The 20,812-nt window shown below is 38.3% G+C and overlaps 1 protein-coding gene across 2 annotated transcripts in view; it reads right to left on the bottom strand.

Annotated features, from left to right (window-relative positions):
- Positions 1-6,198: 6,198 nt before the first annotated feature.
- The window catches only part of trip12 (thyroid hormone receptor interactor 12), an 87,994-nt gene continuing 73,380 nt past the window's right edge, over positions 6,199-20,812 (bottom strand). For both annotated transcript variants that reach the window (XM_051656242.1, XM_051656243.1), the window contains 8 exons: positions 17,176-17,290; positions 16,887-17,041; positions 16,585-16,749; positions 16,074-16,238; positions 15,856-15,969; positions 15,545-15,639; positions 15,316-15,419; positions 6,199-7,837 (listed from right to left, as the gene is read on the bottom strand). In XM_051656242.1, coding sequence (XP_051512202.1) covers positions 7,641-7,837; positions 15,316-15,419; positions 15,545-15,639; positions 15,856-15,969; positions 16,074-16,238; positions 16,585-16,749; positions 16,887-17,041; positions 17,176-17,290 — 1,110 coding nt within the window. In that variant the 3' untranslated portion in view covers positions 6,199-7,640. The remainder of the gene's footprint in view (positions 7,838-15,315; positions 15,420-15,544; positions 15,640-15,855; positions 15,970-16,073; positions 16,239-16,584; positions 16,750-16,886; positions 17,042-17,175; positions 17,291-20,812) is intronic.

The raw sequence follows: 20,812 nt of genomic DNA, 5'->3' as shown, positions 1-20,812 counted from the left end.
TGCAGTTCCCTTGGAAGGGTTCTACGAGGCTGCAGCTCGCATGGAGGGGTCCCCCACCGCTGTGGCTCCCTTGGTTGAGTCCCTGTCGCCTTGACCTCCGACCCCTGTGAGTCCCCGGCCACCGAGGCCATTCCCCTGCTGCTGCCAGCTCTCTCGGCCTCACTGTATGCTGTCGCTTGAGCTTAACTTGTATTGAATCCGGAATGTTCCTTTTAACAAGATTTGCCTCTGAAGGCAAAATTATTATTTTTTTTTTTTACTTCAGTTTTTCCTATCTATACCAGGTAAACGGATATTTGCAGAATCCCCAGTATCAACAGACAGCAAGATGTCATTTAAAACCCTTAGGAGAGCCGATTCAGTACTATGCTTTTTCCTAAAACGCTGTTTCTTTCCAAGAAACTCTGTAATTGATCTAACACAACTTTCTCAGTTTTTTGCAGTAAAAGGTAGATTTGAAACTGGCCTAAAATGAGAAATCGGTTGGGTCCAAATTTGGCTTTTTCGGTAACGGTTTAACCAAGGCATGTTTAAAGTACGCTGGTGTTTATAAAAATAGCATTGGCAAATAGTTGTAATTCTGTTGTTGAGAAATGGACATTTGCACTACAACAATGTAATCTCAATCAATAATTTATCTAAAAAAAATATAATTTTCACTAGTAAGAAATACGCTGCTGGCATAGTAAGAAAATAATTATACAGTATATCTGTAATTGTGTTTTGAATAAATGTGAATAACAGATCATTGTGAAAAACTGTTTTTACATGTTGAAGTTCCATTTTTGGTATCAAAAATGTGTATTTCTGCAAGTAATTACATAATCTTTTATATCAAGCATTAAAGCATTTACTGGTGCAAACCTAATTACTTGTGAAAAAATAGCACTTTTACTAGTAGTAAATCCTTTCCTGATATCAAGAATTAGCAGTATGACTAGTGAAAATTAAAATGTCAATATTTATAATTCATATCCTGTACATGATTAAAAGTCAGTTTAGATTGCCATGGGCCATTAACCATGTCTTGGTTGATTACCTGAAGTAGCGCCTCTTGTGTCAAGTCTTGTGTGAAATTGTACCAACAGCCTTGTCATTTGATTAGGCACACTTTCTCTTTTCAAATATTTAAGATGGATTTTTTTTTTAGTAAAAATTTTGGAAAATAAGGATTTGTTTGTTTTTGCATTTGAAGTAAAAAGATATATTTATTGAACACAAAGACTTCTTACACAAACTTTTTGCAGAATTGTATTATTTCTCGCACATTTTTTTGCTTGCACACAAAAACTTTGCACTGCTAGATCTCTGACTACAGGATCTTCAGTGCTGAATTTGTCTCAGCGCCCAGAGTCTGAGGATGCACCAGGTTGAGGAGCTAATCACAACTTTCCTCAGTTCTGAGCCTGGGTCTCCACGATGATGACTGTTGCCTGGAGTCGTCCACCTGCTGATCCGATGCCATCTCTGAGCTTTCCTCCACAATCTTCTCAATGATGATGTCAGGCGGTGCAGAGCTGACTTGGTCAGTTTGCTCTTCTTTCTTCTCTAAGCTCCAGGAAAGTGCAACACGGCCGTTCATCACAGACAAAGCTTATGTAGCAGCTTCAATGGACGAGAAGGCGTCAAATCCCTTGCTGCGCCCGTTCTCCATCACCTTGGAACTGGTGACGAGTCCTATGGAGACATAGAGGCTGAATCCAGGTCTTGAGCTCTTGACATCGTTTTTTTTCCCGGCCTTTCGTTCTGACCGACACTCCTTTGTTGCTCTTGAATTGGCATAGACACATGTTTGTCATTTAGCATCAGGCCATCCAGTTTCTTGATGGCCCTCGGCAAATGTGGTAAAATGGACAAATCAATAGCCCTTAGACCCACTTTTATCACAGATGACTCTACAGGACAGGGTGTCCCTGAACACAAGGAATGTAACATAAAGAGCTATGTCACTGATAGCCTCTGGCAGGCCCTTATTGCAGACGTTTCCGATTCAACTTCTACACAAAGTGGTCAGGACATATTGAAATGGCCAATAGCTTTTAATTTAATTTATTTTAATTTTGTTTGTTTTCCTTTTCTTTCCACCCAACATGAACCATGCCATTCAACTGAACATAAATGTGTTCAATAAAATAAAAGTTAATAGGCCCCAGTAAACAATAACATTGAACCCACAAAGTGAGCGAATGAGCTCAACAGCAAGTCAACAAAGAAAAAAAAAAAAAAAAAAGAGTCAGGCAGGAGCCAGTGGACAGACAACAGAACAACAAACCCTCTCAGGCTGCATCAGTAAAATGCACGATATGTAGTCTGTATTGTTGATGGAGTGCAGGCAAAATTACCCACTCACACCACTGATTTAATGAAGGACATAGCTTGTCATGGGCATGTAAAAGTTTTACGTCTGTCCTTGGCTGTGGCCCGCTGTGTAGATCAAATTAGAAATAAGCTCCTCCAAAAACCTCACCATATCTTGACCTTCCTTTCCCTTGGGGATTCCAATTAAACAAACATTATTACGTCTGCTCCGATTTTCCATATCCTCTAGTTTTTCCCATACCCGTTCCACATCAGCCTAGAAAGCAGGCAGGTTAGCATGTAGCTCTCTTTCAGCCAACTCCAGAAACTTGACCCATTTTTCAACATCATCCATTCTAATGATCAGGGTGGAAAGTTTCGCCTCCATAGATGTGATAATTGTAGCAAAGTTTAAGCGGAGCTCGCCTCAAAGGGTTCAATACATTTGTAATGAAAGCTCCATTGCTTCCGAAAGCTTCATTTTACTATCACCACACTAGCACATAGCTGGCTTCAAAGCTAAAAGACATGGCCCAAAAGCCAAAGAAAGAAATAAAAAAGAAACTCTAATTTTGATTTCATGGGGTCTTGAATATGTTAATTTGAATTCCATTTGCTAAGGGTTTATTAATGACTAATAAGTAATTTACAAATGCACACTAATTCATTAAAATGCATTAATAACAACATGAACAAAAAGGGTGAAAAGAGAATTCAGTGCCTGCCAAATAGTGAGCCATTATTTAACATTAAGGTACATTTTCATAGCTTACTAATGTAAAGTGGACACATATGTAAAATGTAATATGTAATATGACCCATTTATAAAAAAGTTTCCAACATAAGAAACCTGTACATAAAGTCCAGTCTGGTTTAATGGTCATCAGGCTTTATTATATAATATACGCTGTGAGTGAGCATGAAGAGCTGAAAAGTGTTTTTTGAAGAGGACTTTAGGTAACTAGGACTAGGTAAGTTGGGACAGCACTCCCAACATCAACATGACAAGGAAAGTGAAAACACAAGTGAGTCAAGTCATTAAAGTCATGAATAGAAACACAAAGTAAACTGTAGCAACATGACATAATCCCTCCTTTTAATCTCACTATAATTTTCTATTTTGGTTGCATTGTGACAAATCGCGAATTAAGGCATTTATGGGTTTTTTTTATTAATTGGTGAATAAGTGTATTTATTAAGCATTTATAACATGTAATTTAAAATGCTCACCATTTGGTAAGGAGTGCATGCAAGTCAGTCACCTTTTTTAATTCATGTTTTTATAGCAGCATATCAGTGATTTATATTGCATTTGTAAATGGTGAATTAGTCATTAATGAACCCCTTAATAAACCCTTAAAGGGAATACAATACTGTAAAGTGTAAAGGGCTGTTGGCAGATTGTCAACAACCTCAGATATAATGGCAAACACTGCTACATCTACCCTACATACTATCCAAGAGGTCTTGGTTTGGCTGGTGGTTAGGCTGAGAAAATAAAATAATTTACAAGCAACATATGAATTAAAATATTGGTAGATGTGGCTCCACTTTCACCTCGTGGAACAAGATAAAATGCAACCAAGAGCGCCCTCTGTGTAGTGAATGTTCTGTAGAATTAAAGAATATGCAAGACCCAAGGACCCTTCTCAACAGCTTTCACCAAAAATAACATATTCTCCATCTCCCTAAAAAGATAAACTGTGAGCTTACTGTTAAAGGGGTAGTTCTGTCATCATTTACTCACCCTCATTTTGTTCCAAAATCTGTATGACTTTGTTTCGTGGAAATGAGCATTCGACAGAATGTTAGGGACAAACAGCCTCAGTCACCATTCACTTTTATTGTATCGTTTTCCACACAATGACTACGTTTACATGACCACCAGAAACTGGTTTATCGTGAGAAAGTGGCATTCCCATTTACATGCACTGTTCAAGCGGCGCACCCCTTACAAAATATCTAAACTAGCCGCAAACATGCTGCAAATATGCCGCTCGTTATTTTCACATGCAAATGAGCTTGTGATTCGCTGCAAATGGGAGCTCTTTACCGGTAGTGGTGAACCTCTAGCAAACCTTTGGCAACAGTGGACAATATGCCGCAAGTTTGCCACAAAGTTCAATTGCATGTGAAGATTATCTGTGGCAAATTCATGGCAAAGTTGCGGCAAGTTTGCAGTGAACTCTCTATTTTTGTAAAGGTTACACTTTAATCTCGTATACATGCGGCTCAGTCAGTATGCAGCTTTCTCCACGTAATTTCCCTGCAACGCTTGTATTAAAAACGTGGGATCCGAGGAAGACTTCACTATTTTATACTCCGTAGCTTCACTTTTTTTCCAGATATTCCAGAGTTGTCGCGGTGTTAGTTTCCTTAACTTTCCATCGCCACCTGCAGCAGAATTGCACTGCAGTAGTGGGGTTTCCCCTCTTACATCAAACTCCGGGATTCCCCCAACGTACTTATATACATGAATGTGAGGGACAGTCGATATTTTACATTTGATGTGTATAAATGGGTATAGTTTATAGTGTATGTGCTTTTCCCAGTTCTCACAGAAATATTTAATTATTTCTGCTGTGTTGACTTGTCGGACGCATCCTGTAACAATGGCGCTTAACATGTAAGCCACGTTCGCCAGGAGAGACCCAAGTGTGTTAAACCGCTTCCTCTTTATCCCTTAAGCCTAAAGTGTCCACAGTTTTCCTGGTCAACCACTGGGCAGCGCCATGATGATTCTAATTGCCCGTTTTGTATTCCTGGTCTCAAGATGCCAAATAAAAACTGCCAAAACCAGTGATCCAGAGAACACCTACTATGTAAGTGTTACCTGGTGTAAAAATTAATTTCAGTCTCAATTTGAACCATTGTTTGCTGTCATAATGCAGAATAATTAATGATATCATTATAACTAACCTCGGACCATCGCTTCATGTCATCTACACACTCAGGTGAGGCATGGTCTATAAAAAAAACAGTCATCTCAACTCTATGAAGTATCAGCATGTTTTTAGAAAATTTTAACCAATGTAACACCTTAAACATTACATACGCTAATAATATACGCAGATGCGAGTGAAAACACTGGAGACCCGGAAATTGAAAACAGTCGAATCATGAAACACTTCCACGTTCAGGAAAAGCAAATGTACAGGACGCGTGATGCAAATCTATTCAACAGCAAAGAACTCGAGCACTGAATGCGTGCAGTGTGATTTTTCTAACCACGCGTCTTTGAATGCGCAGAATACGCATGCGCCTGGAATTATTTGCATGAAATAGTGGATCCACAAGGTTGCAATACTCACATCTGAGCCATTGCTGTCACAAAGAAACGCACGAAGATGATGTAATCGCTAGTAATTAGCAGGAGACGAAGGCAAAAATGGTTGGCAAGAGGTGATGCCTGCATTTGTATAACTCGAAGGAAATAAAGACACCTTTATGGGTCTAAACTCCTGAAGAGAAATTGTCCGGCATCTCATAGCAGTCGTAGCATGCATGCGACAACAGCCTGTGTATTATCCGCACCGTTAAATGGTTCGACTGTACGCAGACGCCGAGAGTCCGCATCAAAATCAAACTTTTGGCTTTAAATGGTAAGGAAAAGAGTGTTCTCGTTTACATGACATTTCAGAAAAAACACTGGAATAAACCATTTTCATAAGTGCATATAAATGTGGCCAATGTTAATGAATGCAGATTGAGATTTCATTCTGCCAAACATCTTGTGGTCCTAAAATCAGCAAAAGGTCAGACTACCATTCTTATATTGCAATTTGAACAACACATTACATAGCAGATCCTAAATATAAGCCTAAAAACTGGGCAGTAACCAATATATATTCACCAAAGCCAAGTGTTTGTAACTGCTGCTGGGTCAGTAAGAGGACAGACTGAGTCAAACAATTACTTTATTTATGTTCAGGTAAAAACATGAACCTGATGCAGCAAATTATTGCAGATCTTAGAAACCAGCACATGAACAATAAGGACAGGAGAGCACACAGTGGCGCCTCCTCCTGGTCACAGACTGCTGTGCACACCACGGTTTGTTCCAAGCCAGCAGTGCAAAAATAAACTACAGCAAGAGGAAAAAACAAATAGAAACAAAAAACAAAAACAAAATAATATTTAAGCAGACAATCCCACCTCAAACTGGGTGTGAAAACTGCATATAAACTTTTCATTTAAGGAACCTTTTTTTTTTTTTTTTTTTTTTTTGAAATGCAATCTGGCCATGAAACCATAAAATAAGATCAGCCAATTCTTTTAAATGAATTCCTTGTGCTCAGCTACATTACGGGATCAAAGCCCGACTTCACCAGCCGAGCAGCTTCAGCAGGCTCGTCAATAAGACCTCAAGTCCCCAAGAGTCCAGCAGAGGCACACTACTATATCCATATAGAAGTCTATTTTTTTCAACACAATGGATACATCTTTTCAACATAGAGCAGACACTTGATGCGCAATGCCGGCCAGAAAAACATTTCAACTTGGGTTAAAAAAAAGAAAAGAAAACAATAATATTAATTATAATAATTTGATAATAAAGATACTACACTTCCAACACTACCCGCATTCAACCAACTGGAACTCTCTTACACATTCAAAAAAATTCTCTCAAATAAAAATAAAATAAAAAATTGATGCACGAGAGGAGAGAGAAATTAAATGAAGTGGAACCAAAATGCAACAAGACTAGGGGATATATAATACAGAACAAAGGGGAAACCAGGCAGGAGAGCACACAGCTATTCTATCAAATGTGTTGTTTAAGCAAAATCTGCAAATGTTTGTCTGTACAAATGATCTTTGGAGCTATAGGAACCCTTGCCTGCTTGATGGATGCCCCCTCCCCAATTGGAACACAGTGAAGATGTCATTCACCAGGAGAGAAAATAAACATCACTTTTTTCTTGATACATCAGACAGCAATACAAGTTTTAAAATGTCACCCAAGTTGTTTTTTTCTCTCTCTCTCTTTTTTCAGCTTGAACATCTCTCAACTACTGATATATTTTTATAATCTGCTCTCAAGTGTTTTCATTTTTAAATGTTTCTTAAAAAATGTTTATTTGTTTCCTTTTTTTTTTATCTGATGAGTTGCATAACACCCTTTCAGGAGTCAAAAGCAAGTCTCTTATGTTTTCTATCGTTTAGTTTCTGCAAGCTGCTTTTCTTTAAACAAGAAGGCTGTACATATTTCAATGTGGCTGTTTAAAAAAGAAAAATGGGGCGAAATGAAAGAGAAACTTTAAAGGAAGAAGTCAGGATTTGTGTGGTTCTGCGGTGAGCTGATTGAAGGCCATTTGTTGAGTGAGAGGGTGCAGGTGAGATCAAGACAGATGAAAAGACTGCTGGCCCTCACGCGCAGCAATCAACAGTTTTTCGCGCATGATCTCAATGCTGGAGTAATCCGGCAGCTTCAGGTAGTTCACACACGTCATCACCGACGGAAGGAAGTCGTCCGGGTTTTCTGTCGATTCGAAAGTCTTCCGAACGATGGTGAGAGGGGGGTTTAAACTCCGGAATCCTGAAAGAGAAGATTGTGGACATGTAAATTTTTTTTATTAAAATATCATAGAAACATGTTACTTGCAAAATTATGTTTACATGGCTCATTGTACGTATCGTGGCAGCTTTCTAGAGGCATGACAAGAAAAATTACTTTTATTCCCTTATCTCCCAAGTAAAACAGCAGATTATCAGTTCATACACAAATTGGACATTTCACCTCAGAACTGTGCGAAACGTGCAATGAACCATGTAATGTCATTTTGGAAAAATGCTGCCAGTGTCACATAATTTTCACAAGATTAGGCTTGCAATTAAATACAACAACACTTCCCAGCCTTAATCTTACATCTGTAACGAAGTTACAGAAGTCTTCTAGTGGTCTTCCTAGTTAATATTTGTAAAAATAATTGGTTTCACTCATGGGTGATATTTCAGATTTGCTGATACGAGTTAAAAGATAACTTATGGATTGGTGTTGATGAAGTGGTACTTCCGATGTTCTCTCGAAGCTGCACAAGTGATACTACACTTCAGATGTTGCTCCCGCGCAGATGGAAAAAAGCACCCGTGTAGACAGCAGACTCAAGAGTGTGGGGAAACGTAGAGATTTTCTTGAATAAGCTAAATGCATTGATAGAATCCATATAAATATTCATTTTATTCAGTATGAAGCTGAAGTTTTGAGTGAAATCTTGTGTGTAAACAAGGTGGAAATACACATTATCTACCATAGACAGCATCTACCTTGAGGCGCAAGTGCTTTTGGGAAAACCATTGAAATGGTTAAATGTGCTTTATGGTCAATGCCCGTGCAACAGATCAGGTATTTGTCAAAATACTGGATCTCTGCTTAAGACTAATGCAGCCTAATAGATCTGCTGCTGTTTATTATGTTGCTAATATACACTGGCAGCCAAAAGTTTGGAATAATGTACAGATTTTGCTCTTATGGAAAGAAATTGGTACTTTTATTCCCCAAAGTGGCACTCAACTGATCACAATGTATAGTCATGACATTAATAACGTGAAAAATTACTATTACAATTTAAAACAAATGTTCAGAACTTCTTAAACTACTTCAAAGAGTTCTCATCAAAAGATCCTCCATGTGCAGCAATGACAGCTTTGCAGATCCTTGGCATTCTAGCTGTCAGTTTGTCCAGATACTCAGGTGACATTTCACCCCACACTTCCTGTAGCACTTGCCATAGATGTGGCTGTCTTGTCGGGCACTTCTCACGCACCTTACAGTCTAGCTGATCCCACAAAAGCTCAATGGGGTTAAGATCCATAACACTCTTTTCCAATTATCTGTTGGCCAATGTCTGTGTTTCTTTGCCCACTCTAACCTTTTCTTTTTGTTTTTCTGTTTCAAAAGTGGCTTTTTCTTTGCAATTCTTCCCATAAGGCCTGCACCCCTGAGTCTTCTCTTTACTGTTGTACATGAAACTGGTGTTGAACGTGTAGAATTCAGTGAAGGACATGTGAGGCGTCTATTTCTAAAACTCTCTCGTTTAGTTGTATCTGGGCCTTCCACATCTCTTTCTGTCCTTGTTAGAGCCAGTTGTCCTTTGTCTTTGAAGACTGTAGTGTACACCTTTGTATGAAATCTTCAGTTTTTTTTGGCAATTTCAAGCATTGTATAGCCTTCATTCCTCAAAACAATGATTGACTGATGAGTTTGTAGAGAAAGCTGTTTTTCTTTTCTTTTTTTTCTTTTCTTTTTTTTTTTGCCATTTTTGACCTAATATTGACTTTAAGACATGCCAGTCTATTGCATACTGTGGCAACTCAAAAACAAACACAAAGACAATGTTAAGCTTCATTTAATGAACCAAATACACTATATTGCCAAAAGTATTCACTCATCTGCCTTTAGACGCATATGAACTTAAGTGACATCCCATTCTTAATCCATAGGGTTTTAATATGATGTCGGCCCACCCTTTGCAGCTATAACAGCTTCAACTCTTCTGGGAAGGCTTTCCACAAGGTTTAGGAGTGTATTTATGGGAATTTTTGACCATTCTTCCAGAAGCGCATTTGTGAGGTCAGACACTGATGTTGGACGAGAAGGCCTGGCTCACAGTCTTCTCTCTAATTCATCCCAAAGGTGCTCTATCGGGTTGAGGTCAGGACTCTGTGCAGGCCAGTCAAGTTCTTCCACACCAAACTCGCTCACCCATGTCTTTATGGACCTTGCTTTGTGCACTGGTGCGCAGTCATGTTGGAACAGGAAGGGGCCATCCCCAAACTGTTCCCACAAAGTTGGGAGCATGGAATTGTCCAAAATCTCTTGGTATGCTGAAGCATTCAGAGTTCCTTTCACTGGAACTAAGGGGCCAAGCCCAGCTCCTGAAAAACAACCCCACACCATAATCCCCCCTCCACCAAACTTCACAGTTGGCACAATGCAGTCAGACAAGCGTTCTCCTGGCAACCGCCAAACCCAGACTCGTCCATCAGATTGTCAGATGGAGAAGCGTGATTCATCACTCCAGAGAACGCGTCTCCACTGCTCTAGAGTCCAGTGGCGGCGTGCTTTACACCACTGCATCCGACGCTTTGCATTGCACTTGGTGATGTATGGCTTGGATGCAGCTGCTCGGCCATGGAAACCCATTCCATGAAGCTCTCTACGCACTGTTCTTGAGCTAATCTGAAGGCCACATGAACTTTGGAGGTCTGTAGCGATTGACTGTCAGTTGCTGTCATTCCCAATCGCTTCCACTTTGTTATAATACCACCGACAGTTGACTGTGGAATATTTAGTAGAGAGGAAATTTCACGACTGGACTTGTTGCACAGGTGGCATCCTATCACAGTACCACGCTGGAATTCACTGAGCTCCTGAGAGCGGCCCATTCTTTCACAAATGTTTGTAGAAGCAGTCTGCATGCCTAGGTGCTTCATTTTATACACCTGTGTCCATGGAAGTGATTGGAACACCTGAATTCAATTATTTGGATGGGTGAGCGAATACTTTTGGCAATATAGTGTAGCTTTCAACTGCACGTGATTTACATAATATAATGGCAAGTGATTTTCTAGTACCAAATGATCAATTTAGCATGATTACTCAAGGATAAGGTGTTGGAGTGATGGCTGTTGGAAATGGGGTCTGTCTAGATTTGATCAAAAATGACTTTTGTCAAATAGTGATGGTGCTGTTTTTTACATCAGTAATGTCCTGACTATACATTGTGATCAGTTGAATGCTACTTTGGTGAATTGAAGTACAAATTTCCTTCCAAAACAGCAAAATCTGTACATTATTCCAAACTTTTGGCTGCCAGTGTATATCAAACAACAATATTGAAAAGAAAGCCACTGACAGCTCTTTATTTATTTATCATTAGCCTACTATGTTCTTAGTTTACTTAATACTTAGGCTACTTCTTTATTAGTATGACTATTTATCTGAATAATTAAATAAACATGAATCAGTGTTTACTTAATTAAGAAACACTAAGGCAACATGCCAATGTTTTTATTTAAAGCTGCACTATGTAAAATGTTTTGGGTTAAAAATGAACAAATTGCCATTATTGATTAAGTACATAAACAATCAGTGTTCAAAACAATGTCCTTACCTTACACCGATTCATTTCGGTAAGCCTATAAAAATGATTTGTATTTTGAGCTGTCGGGTCGGATTTGGCACAAAATCGCTGGCTTATGTCGTTACTCCTTGCATCATTACATCATGTCCGTAAACACAGGAAAGAAGTATTCTACACTGAAAGAGTCAGTGGCTGTCACAGTTCAGAAGAGCATCACTGCAGTCTGGATGAATGTTTATCTGTTATCTGTTTGAAGTTGTTTTCCTGCTATAATACTTGGATACAGTATGTTGTCTGGTCGGGTAGTCATGCTTTTATGAATCCAACATTCCCTGTGTGTTTACCGATCACGATGTATCTACATTGTGCTGAGAATATTTACCAAATGTACAACTTCTGAAACTGACTTCTTTTCATTGTTATATTGCATATTTAAGCATATTATTTTCATGTTTAATAAAGTATATTTTATCCCCATCATTACTGCTCATTTTATGTTTTAGTTTACAGTGTTATTATGAATTCAACTGCTGTATCAACCGAGGCTGTACCAGGATTAATTTTTCGTTTTAGTCATAGTTTGTCTTTTGACAAAATAGTCCTTTAAAAATAGTCAATATTTCAACGTCATATTCATTGATTTTAGTCAGATTTACTATGACAAAAATGAACATTTTAGTCAATGAAAATAATCTTTTACTTGATGTGTAAAATGACAAAAAAAAAAGTGTCAAACTGTAACCGACCAAACTTGTATTAAACATACAGTATAAATGTACATAATGTCCTTTGTTGTGGAAAAACTTGAGCTCCTGAATGTCTAGACTGAAGTATCAATTTTTTTTAGAAGTATTCTGAATTCTTCATGCTTTAGAGACTTAATTTTACGTGAAAGGATACATTGCGTGTAGCGTGTTTCTTATGGAAACAGTTTAGCCTATTCACAATGCAGGTTACGCAACACCAATTACGCATATTCTGACTAGCGCATCGCTTCACTGTGCAGATGTAAGTTGTTCCATAAATATCGTTGAAGTTTTGATGAATCTCATGTAGGATGCATTTGAATGATGCCTTTACCCCATTTTAAAGCGGTTCATTTTGCCTGTGTTCAGCATGTTCAACTCACGCAGCTCAAGCGGAGAAATCCCCAATATTCTAGATTAATAGATTTGATGAATCCATATCTAATATGTTCTTTTATATACAGATTCAAGATCTTTCTTCCTCTGTTTATATCCTACACTGTTAATATCTTGCAGTATCATTTTTATCATCATATTTTCATCAACAGTATGTTTTAATAAAATAATTTAATAATGTTCATAATGCGCCTTTTTCGTCTCGTCTTCGGTATCGTTTTTCGTTGATTTCACTGATGAGATTACACTGGGATGTACATAATGTAAAAATAATAATCTTGTATCAGCAATATCACAAGTTTCACCTCTTAAATTGATGTGTAGTACAATACAAATATTAATAGTAGATAAAAACACTTGAATAATCATGTTAAAATATACTGGTAACTGGTGGTGGTTTGTTATCAATGTAAAAGCGTAATGTCAGAAAAGTGTACAATTCATTCAAAATATGTAAATAAGAGTGTTGTTTATCTTCAATAAAGCAGGTAATATTTAATTTTTAAATGTTTAATCATTTAATATAATATCAACATGAAAATAGCATGTTATGACTCCGGCTCTGATCATGACTGGAAGATATTCATACACAGGCGATGTCCAGGTAAGTTAAAATCAGATTCATCTGCCAGAGGAGCAGTGTCGAAACAGGACTGAAGTGTTCTTCTGAAAGATTACTTGCAGTTATAAGTTTCAACCACAGATGTCGCTAAAGAGCACAACGTTACATAGTGCAGCTTTAATATCTTTATATTTAGCTTTTTTAATTAAGGATCGTGTTCAATAGCATAATAGCACATACCGTATTTTCCGGAAATAAAGTCAAACACCTGACTAGAAGTCGCACCTGGTCAAAATCGCGTTGAGAGAAAAAAAACACTGACAGAGATTGTAGTGCAGACACTAGGACCCGGGAGCAGCCACTCACATGTCAGATGTGCTCTGTGAAGATTACCTCAGGAAATATACATGTCTATGCTTTGTAACTCTATGCTGCATACAAATAACCAGCTTTTAGTCTGTGAGTAAAACAGTATGCCTGCTGTATTCTATTCATTCATTAACATTAGAGACTGTCTCTCTGGGGATATTACTGGTATATTACCCTCTAGTTTGTGGAAATGGGAGTTGCGTTTGACAGCGGTCTAAAGTTTGTTGGAACGATAATGTTATGATGGGACAGAATTTTTAAACTGGTAGTATAAAGTACTTTGTAAAGGCAACATATTCTGAATTGGTCACTTTAAAATGCTTCCACCATCTCTATGACTGTTTTCATCTGATTGAGTAAGCATATGTGTCTTGGTGTGTGTGCATTTGAACGGCTGACATTAATTATGTAGAAAAGATGTATATAAGTCTCTTCGGACTATAAATCACAAGACCTTGCAGATTATGAAAAAAAAATAAAAAATGCAACTTGTACTCCGGAAAATAAGGTAATCTATTTTTAATGTGGTATTGAATTTCAAATACCAAGAATTGTGAAATGTCACTTGTATTTGTACCGGTGTGTACATGTACATACATACATATATATGTATGTACACTCACCGGCCACTTTGTTAGATACACATGTACATCTACTTATTCATGCAATTATCTAATCAGCCAATCATGTGGCAGCAGTGTAATGTATAAAATCATGCAGATATAGGTCAGGAGCTTCAGTTAATGATGTTCACATCAACCATCAGAATGGGGAAAAATGTGATCTCAGTGATTTTGACCGTGGCATGATTGTTGGTGCCAGACGGGTTGGTTTGAGTATCTCAGAAACTGCTGATCTCCTAGGATTTTCATGCACAACAGTCTCTAGAGTGTATAGAGAATGCTGCAAAAAACAAAAAAACATCCAGTGAGGGGCAGTTCTGTGGACGAAAAAGCCTTGTTGATGGGAGAGATCAACAGAGAATATCCAGACTGGTTTGAGCTGACAGAAAAGCTTTGGTAACTCAGATAACAACTCTGTACAATTGTGGTGAGCAGAATAACATCTCAGAATGCACAACATTTCGAACCTTGAGGCTGATGGGCTACAACAGCAGAAGACTACGTTGGGTTCCACTTCTGTCAGCCAAGAACAGAAAGCCGAGACTGCAGTGAGCCTACCATTTGTGTACCTCAGACCAGGCGATGTTTTCCCAATCATCTACTGTCCAGTTTTGGTGAGCCTGTGCCCACTGCAGCCTCAGTTTCCTGTTCTTAGCTGACAGTAGTGATACCCAGAGGGGTCTTCTGCTACTGTAGCCCATCTGTCTCAATGATCAACGTGTTGTATGTTCAGAAATGCTTTTCTGCATAGAACTGTTGTAACGCATATTTATTTGGGTTACTGTCTTCTTCCTGTCAGCTTGAACCAGTCTGGCCATTCTCCTCTGACCTCTGTCATTAACAAGCCGTTTTTGTCCACAGAACTGCCACTCGCTGGATGTTTTTTGTTTTTCACACCATTCTCAACACTCAAGAGACGGTTGTGTGTCAAAATCCCAGAAAAAAGCCCATATGGCACCAACAATCATGCCACGGTCCAAATCACTGAGATCACATTTTTTCCCCATTCTCATGGTTGATGTGAACATTAACTGAAGCTCCTGACCCGTATCTGAATGATTTTATGCACTGCAGCCAAATGATTGGCTAATTAGATAATCGCATAAGTAGATGTACAGGTGTAAGGGGGAACATTGGGTACTTCATCATCAGGGAGAATTATTGATGGGTCTGGAGGTACATGTGACAAAAAAGGTTGGGAAATGCTGCTGTATGTGATGGAAATAGTTTCTCACCTCCAACAGGAAGTCTGGGGCTCCCTGTGACGAACTGCAGGAAGAGTCTCTGCTGCTCCGCATCAAAACTGCTCAGCACCTCAAACAGAAACCGCACTGCACGGCTACAAACACACACATACAGTAAAATCTCTGTCATTCATTCTGTCTGGGATATCACTCAAACACTTGCAGTGTGATTAAATATATATTGGTTGCAAATCGTATATAGGCGTGCCTGTATAAATACCTGTCATGCGTGTAGCCATGATCAGGTCTGCAGCACTCCATCAGCGTCTTCACATCCCAGGACTCTGACTTACTGCCACATAACAACTGATCCAACTGTGCAGAAGAGGGAGTGAAGGAAGAGTAAATACAAAAGCTACATACTAGATAGTGGTGCTTGCTTGTGCAAAACTCACTGCTACAATGTTCCCAGTTCTTGCTAAGGAGTTCTGAGTAGTCTGTGGGTAATTTTAAGCACAATCAAAAGTAATAGTGGTGCTGGCCTGTGCAAACACCACTAATAGAGGGAATGGATGGAGTGGAAGCACTCACCTCTTCAGGATAGAAGTACTGCAGGTGATGCAGAGGGAAGACAGACTCAAATCCTTCCCTAAATGACTCAAACTGCCGGGACACGCCCTCATTGAGCGTCCAGTACACCACCAACTAGACACACAGAGCAAAAGGGATGGCATTAGAACACTTTATTCAGACTATAAAAATCAAATGCTAAATAAAGCAGTGTGTGCAAGGCTATCGAGATGCCATACTCTGAGATATTCCTCCAGGTTGTGAATGGTGACTGGCACGTCTTTGCCCCCTTTCTTCAACTCGATGTTGGGGAATCCGGGCAGAGTGAAGTCCAGCCCCAGATCTTCCACTGAGCAGCCATTCATGTTGAGACTCTCCAAGGCCTGCTGAAGGGTCTCCCGCGTCTGACAAACACAGAGATGTTATTTAATGGCTTTTTTTAAAATGAGAATCACTTTTATTAGTCAGAACATAAAGCACTGAAATTTGATAAAATTAGAATCCACTTTACAGGAATCACACAGGAAGAGAAGGGTGTTAGTTTACAACAACACTGACTTTCATGAAAAATGTGTCTTCCTGCCATGCTGTAGAAATGGTGGAAAGTGCCACAACGCAGTTTTTTTATTTTTTATTTTAACAGGGTAAACAAAGGTATTCAAGCACAATAGAGACAGGGACAATTTACACGTTATGGCATTTACAAATATGTTTGTGTGTGTATGTAGAGGTGAGGGGGTCAGTGCTCACATGTGATCTGTCCTGCTCTATTCTTTTCTTCTGGCGGATGATGTCTTCCAGGTGCTGAATGGATTTGGCGACACCAGGATCAATGTTGATCAGGTCGTGAGAGCTGATGGACGACTCGTGCCTCAGCATCCACTTATAGAAAGGCAATCCTAGAGGCAAGTCCAACTGGAGACAGCAACATATTGCAGTGTAAACTTAACTTGCAACAATGGGAAATAAGAGATATATAGTATATCTGTAGTGTTTGAAAAAGATTTGCATCAACAAATGCTGCACATATTTGTATGAATGAGTGCACATACCAATCGGAAGTCCATGATCGCTTTAGCCATGAGCTTGCCAAGAAAACGGAACTTCATTTTGATCTTAGCGATGTGAGCTGGCTTGGTAGTTCGTCCAAAAGGTACTGCAAACAAACCCCTAGAACTGAACATATACTTGGTACCCTCCTGACTGCCTGCTCAGACAGAGATAGTGAGAGAGAGAAATAGAAAGGCAAGAGAGACTAAGAAGTTAGTCAACAGCGGTAGAGTGCTAGTGGGCATCACTCAGTGATTTAGACAAATGTATCACAGTTTAGGTCAGTTTTACCTTTAGGGTTGGACAGAGCGACTTCCTCTCCTCTCCAAAGACCCAAATCAGCCCTCTGTAACTCCTGAGAAACCAGAGCATAGAACTCTTGTGTAGGGCCGAGACCTGTTCCCACCTGAAGCATGGAGAAGAAAAACATCATAGATCAAAAACGACTGATAGGGAAAAACATAACAACATAGTGCCGACCACAGCGGAGTTTGTCTTTGGGGAAAAACAACAACAAACATATGAATAAAAGTTCAGTTTCAGGCTGCAGATGATGTTTGGACCACTCAACATGTTTGGCAGATGTGGGACAATGATAATCAGTAAAAAGATTAAGAATTTTATAATGTATAATTTTATTTTAACATGTGTGGCAGTGATTGGTTGATGCTGGCCATTACTTGTATCAGAATTAATTATGCTAATATCTGATTGGTAAATGCTTCAGCACTGGCTATCACATGTTTGTTTGACAGTGCAAAGAGAGAACACTGAGATTGTGTTGGCAAAGTAGAAAAAACTGTAACATAAGTCAAATCAAGACAAATCATTTTTATTTGTATAGTTTTTTTTATTTGTGCTTTTCCAAATACACATTGTTCCAAAGCAGCTTTACAGAAAATCAGCTGTAATGTCTGTAACGTCTTAAAAACACAAACAACTGACAGTCCTGGAAACAATTTGATAAAAAAAAAAAAGCTGACTTTCTAAAGCTTGGTATTATTTAAAAATTGCACAACTTGCTGTCCTGCTGTCCACATGTGTTGACATAAATTTTTAGGAAAACCTTTTTTGTTTGTGCATGTTTATTAGGTGCTATTAGTTACAAATATAAAAAGGAAATGGAAAATGCACACAGCAGTGAAACATATCCAAACCAGGATTCTTATATAAATTTGTGGTATATCAACATTGGCTGCAACTATAGTAATGAGTGGAATTTATTAATAAGGGCTGTCAATAGATGACACATTTTAATTTAATAAATTACATGATGTGCTGATTAATTAATCAAATTAATGGCAATTAAAGACCCCCCAAAAAAGGTAATTCTATAGGGCCTTTAATAAATATAATAAGTTAGATATTCAGATTGAAATATTGCATTATTGTAGCAGACGAGTAAAGCATCGATTAGAAAAATACAAAAAAAGTCTTTAGAAGTCAATATATTGTTTGTTTAATTACATAACACTGAGCAAACCTACAATAGACAGCAATCCATATTGCAATTGAGTTAATTGGTCTATGTACATGTGACACATCAGACAGACGCTTTAAGAGCATCTCACTGGTTTTCAGTGTCTGAAACTGCTTGTTTTTAGGACGTTTGAAGTTAAAAGTAGTTGAAACTTTGAAAATCGCATCTTGAGAGGCATTCTGTTGTGCTTCGTCCAGTTGTAAGCGGCTTTCATTCTGTGGCTGCGCTGCTTGTGAGGCACGCTCACATTGACACGATTCATAAAAACACAGTTACATTTATTTCAAGTGTGAATTGCTACAATAGTAGGAAAACACATACTTTTTATTACAGAATTAACATACGGGTCAGGAAGCACGATAATTTTTTTTTTACATTTTTTTTTTTACTTGTTATTTTTTTATATAATTACATTAAATTAACATATTACTTCAAAATCTCTATGATGTGTTCTACATCCATATCCAGACACTGCAACACTGTTTGACGTTAAACATAAGTTGCTTTTTAACTAGGGGTGCCCCCGACCAAAGATTTTCCTAGTCGACAAGTAGGCCATTAGCTGTCGCATGTTTATGATATTAATGTAATTAAATATATATTTTGGGAGGCATCAGAAAGTGGTTTGAGTTCCAGGGCTGAGAATGTTATAAGTAACATTGCTAACACTACATTACAGAGAAATACTAAACCGTAATAATGAGCCTTTAAAATATACATTTTACAAGCGCACGCATGAAGCGAGCCGCAGTGACACTGGCAAAAGCACAAATTATTCTGAATGTGTCGGAAAAACAAGCAAGGAAACTGTCTGAACATTTTGTTAATTTATAGAGATAAATGGACATTAGGGTTGTGCCGACAGACGATGATCTCAGGGATCAACGATGGTCAGAGTGATTGCCAACAGCTGATGCCTTTGACGATGTCAAGACGATATTTGGCTTGTTTTTCCATTCATGTATAACATTATTATTATTATTAGGCTATTATTATTATCATCATCAAATTAATATTACAAATAATTTGACCACAGACACACACTTGAAGAAACACACTTTATTATTTTATTAAGAACAGATGACAGAAAAGCCGTCATGCGCATGTATGTTTGTACGGAGGCATGCAGTCTCATGGAACACGTGTATCTAAAAGGTTCTCACTCTTTCTTTCTTCTGTATTTATTTATTTTTGCAAGAACAGTATTGTCTATGAGTGCTGCAAATGACCTCAGACATCTCAGCTCAGGAGGTGTTTTGAGTTCAGTTCACTTTATTTCCACAGAGCAGTTCATTGTGACCACAACTCTGCAGCCTATACATCTGTGATTAAAACATCAAATAATACAAAAACACATTTATCTCGAACCAGGATTTATATTTCAGTGATTATTATCATCATTATAATTATTATTTAATTAGAATTGTTTTTATGTCTTCATTTGTGTAATTTTCCACCTGCATGTTTAGACGGACACTTGCCTGACGGTAAATGGAAGGTTACTTTATATATATATATATCATTTTTTTGATCACTTCATTATTTTAATTGCTTTTTCGTTTAGTTTGGAGTGCAATTTGAATTTAGAAATGTATTTGATTTAAGTTTTTCGCTTTTTAAACTAATTTTATATTATTTTCAATGCAAAATCACTAAAGCAAGAATATTCACCGATCCCTCATCCCAGGGGTTGCCGATGTAATTGGATATTGTGATATATATATATATACATATATATATATACATATATACATATATATATATATATATATATATATATATATATTATATCGTGAAGGAGGGAACAAAACAAATTATTCACACACATGATGTATTTTCCTGGATAACGAAATACCCGACCGGTAGAGAATGCACAGATAAAGCAGGTTCTTTACCAAAGAGATGTTGTCCTTCACAACTGTTGTAAAACCATCTTTCAAAAAGTTGAACAACACACATTTTAATTGCACTTAATTTTTTTCAAGTTTCATTAAAATTTTTTGTAAAAAATTTTTAGTTTGAAATCAAGGTGTCTTGCTTTATTGTGCAGGCTTAACCTTTTTTTAATGCCCACTGAGAGTCAGGACCACGGTTTAACATCTCATCCGAAGGACAGTGCCTTTTTACAGTATAGTGTCCCCGTCACTATACTGGGGCATTAGGACCCACACAGACCACAGGGTGAGCACCCCTCGCTGGCCTCCCTAATACCTTTTCCAGCAGCAACCTTAGTTTTCCCCAGGAGGTCTCTCATCCAGTTACTGGCCAGGCTCAACCCTGCTTGGCTTTAGTGGGCAATCAAGCAAGAGCTGCAGAGTGATATGGCTGCCTATAGCCTGGCCTACATTTCACCCAGAGGGGCACCTCAGCCCATGTGGGCAAAGGGGCAGTTGCTCAGGCCAATGTAGCCACTCCTCTGTGTATGTCCCCGGAAACAAGTATACTACA

The sequence above is a fragment of the Myxocyprinus asiaticus genome, chromosome 26 (assembly GCF_019703515.2).
Source record: "Myxocyprinus asiaticus isolate MX2 ecotype Aquarium Trade chromosome 26, UBuf_Myxa_2, whole genome shotgun sequence".
NCBI classification, from domain to species: Eukaryota; Metazoa; Chordata; class Actinopteri; order Cypriniformes; family Catostomidae; genus Myxocyprinus; species Myxocyprinus asiaticus.
The sequence above is the reverse complement of the archived record's forward strand: the minus strand, read 5'-3'. Positions and strand labels throughout refer to the sequence as shown.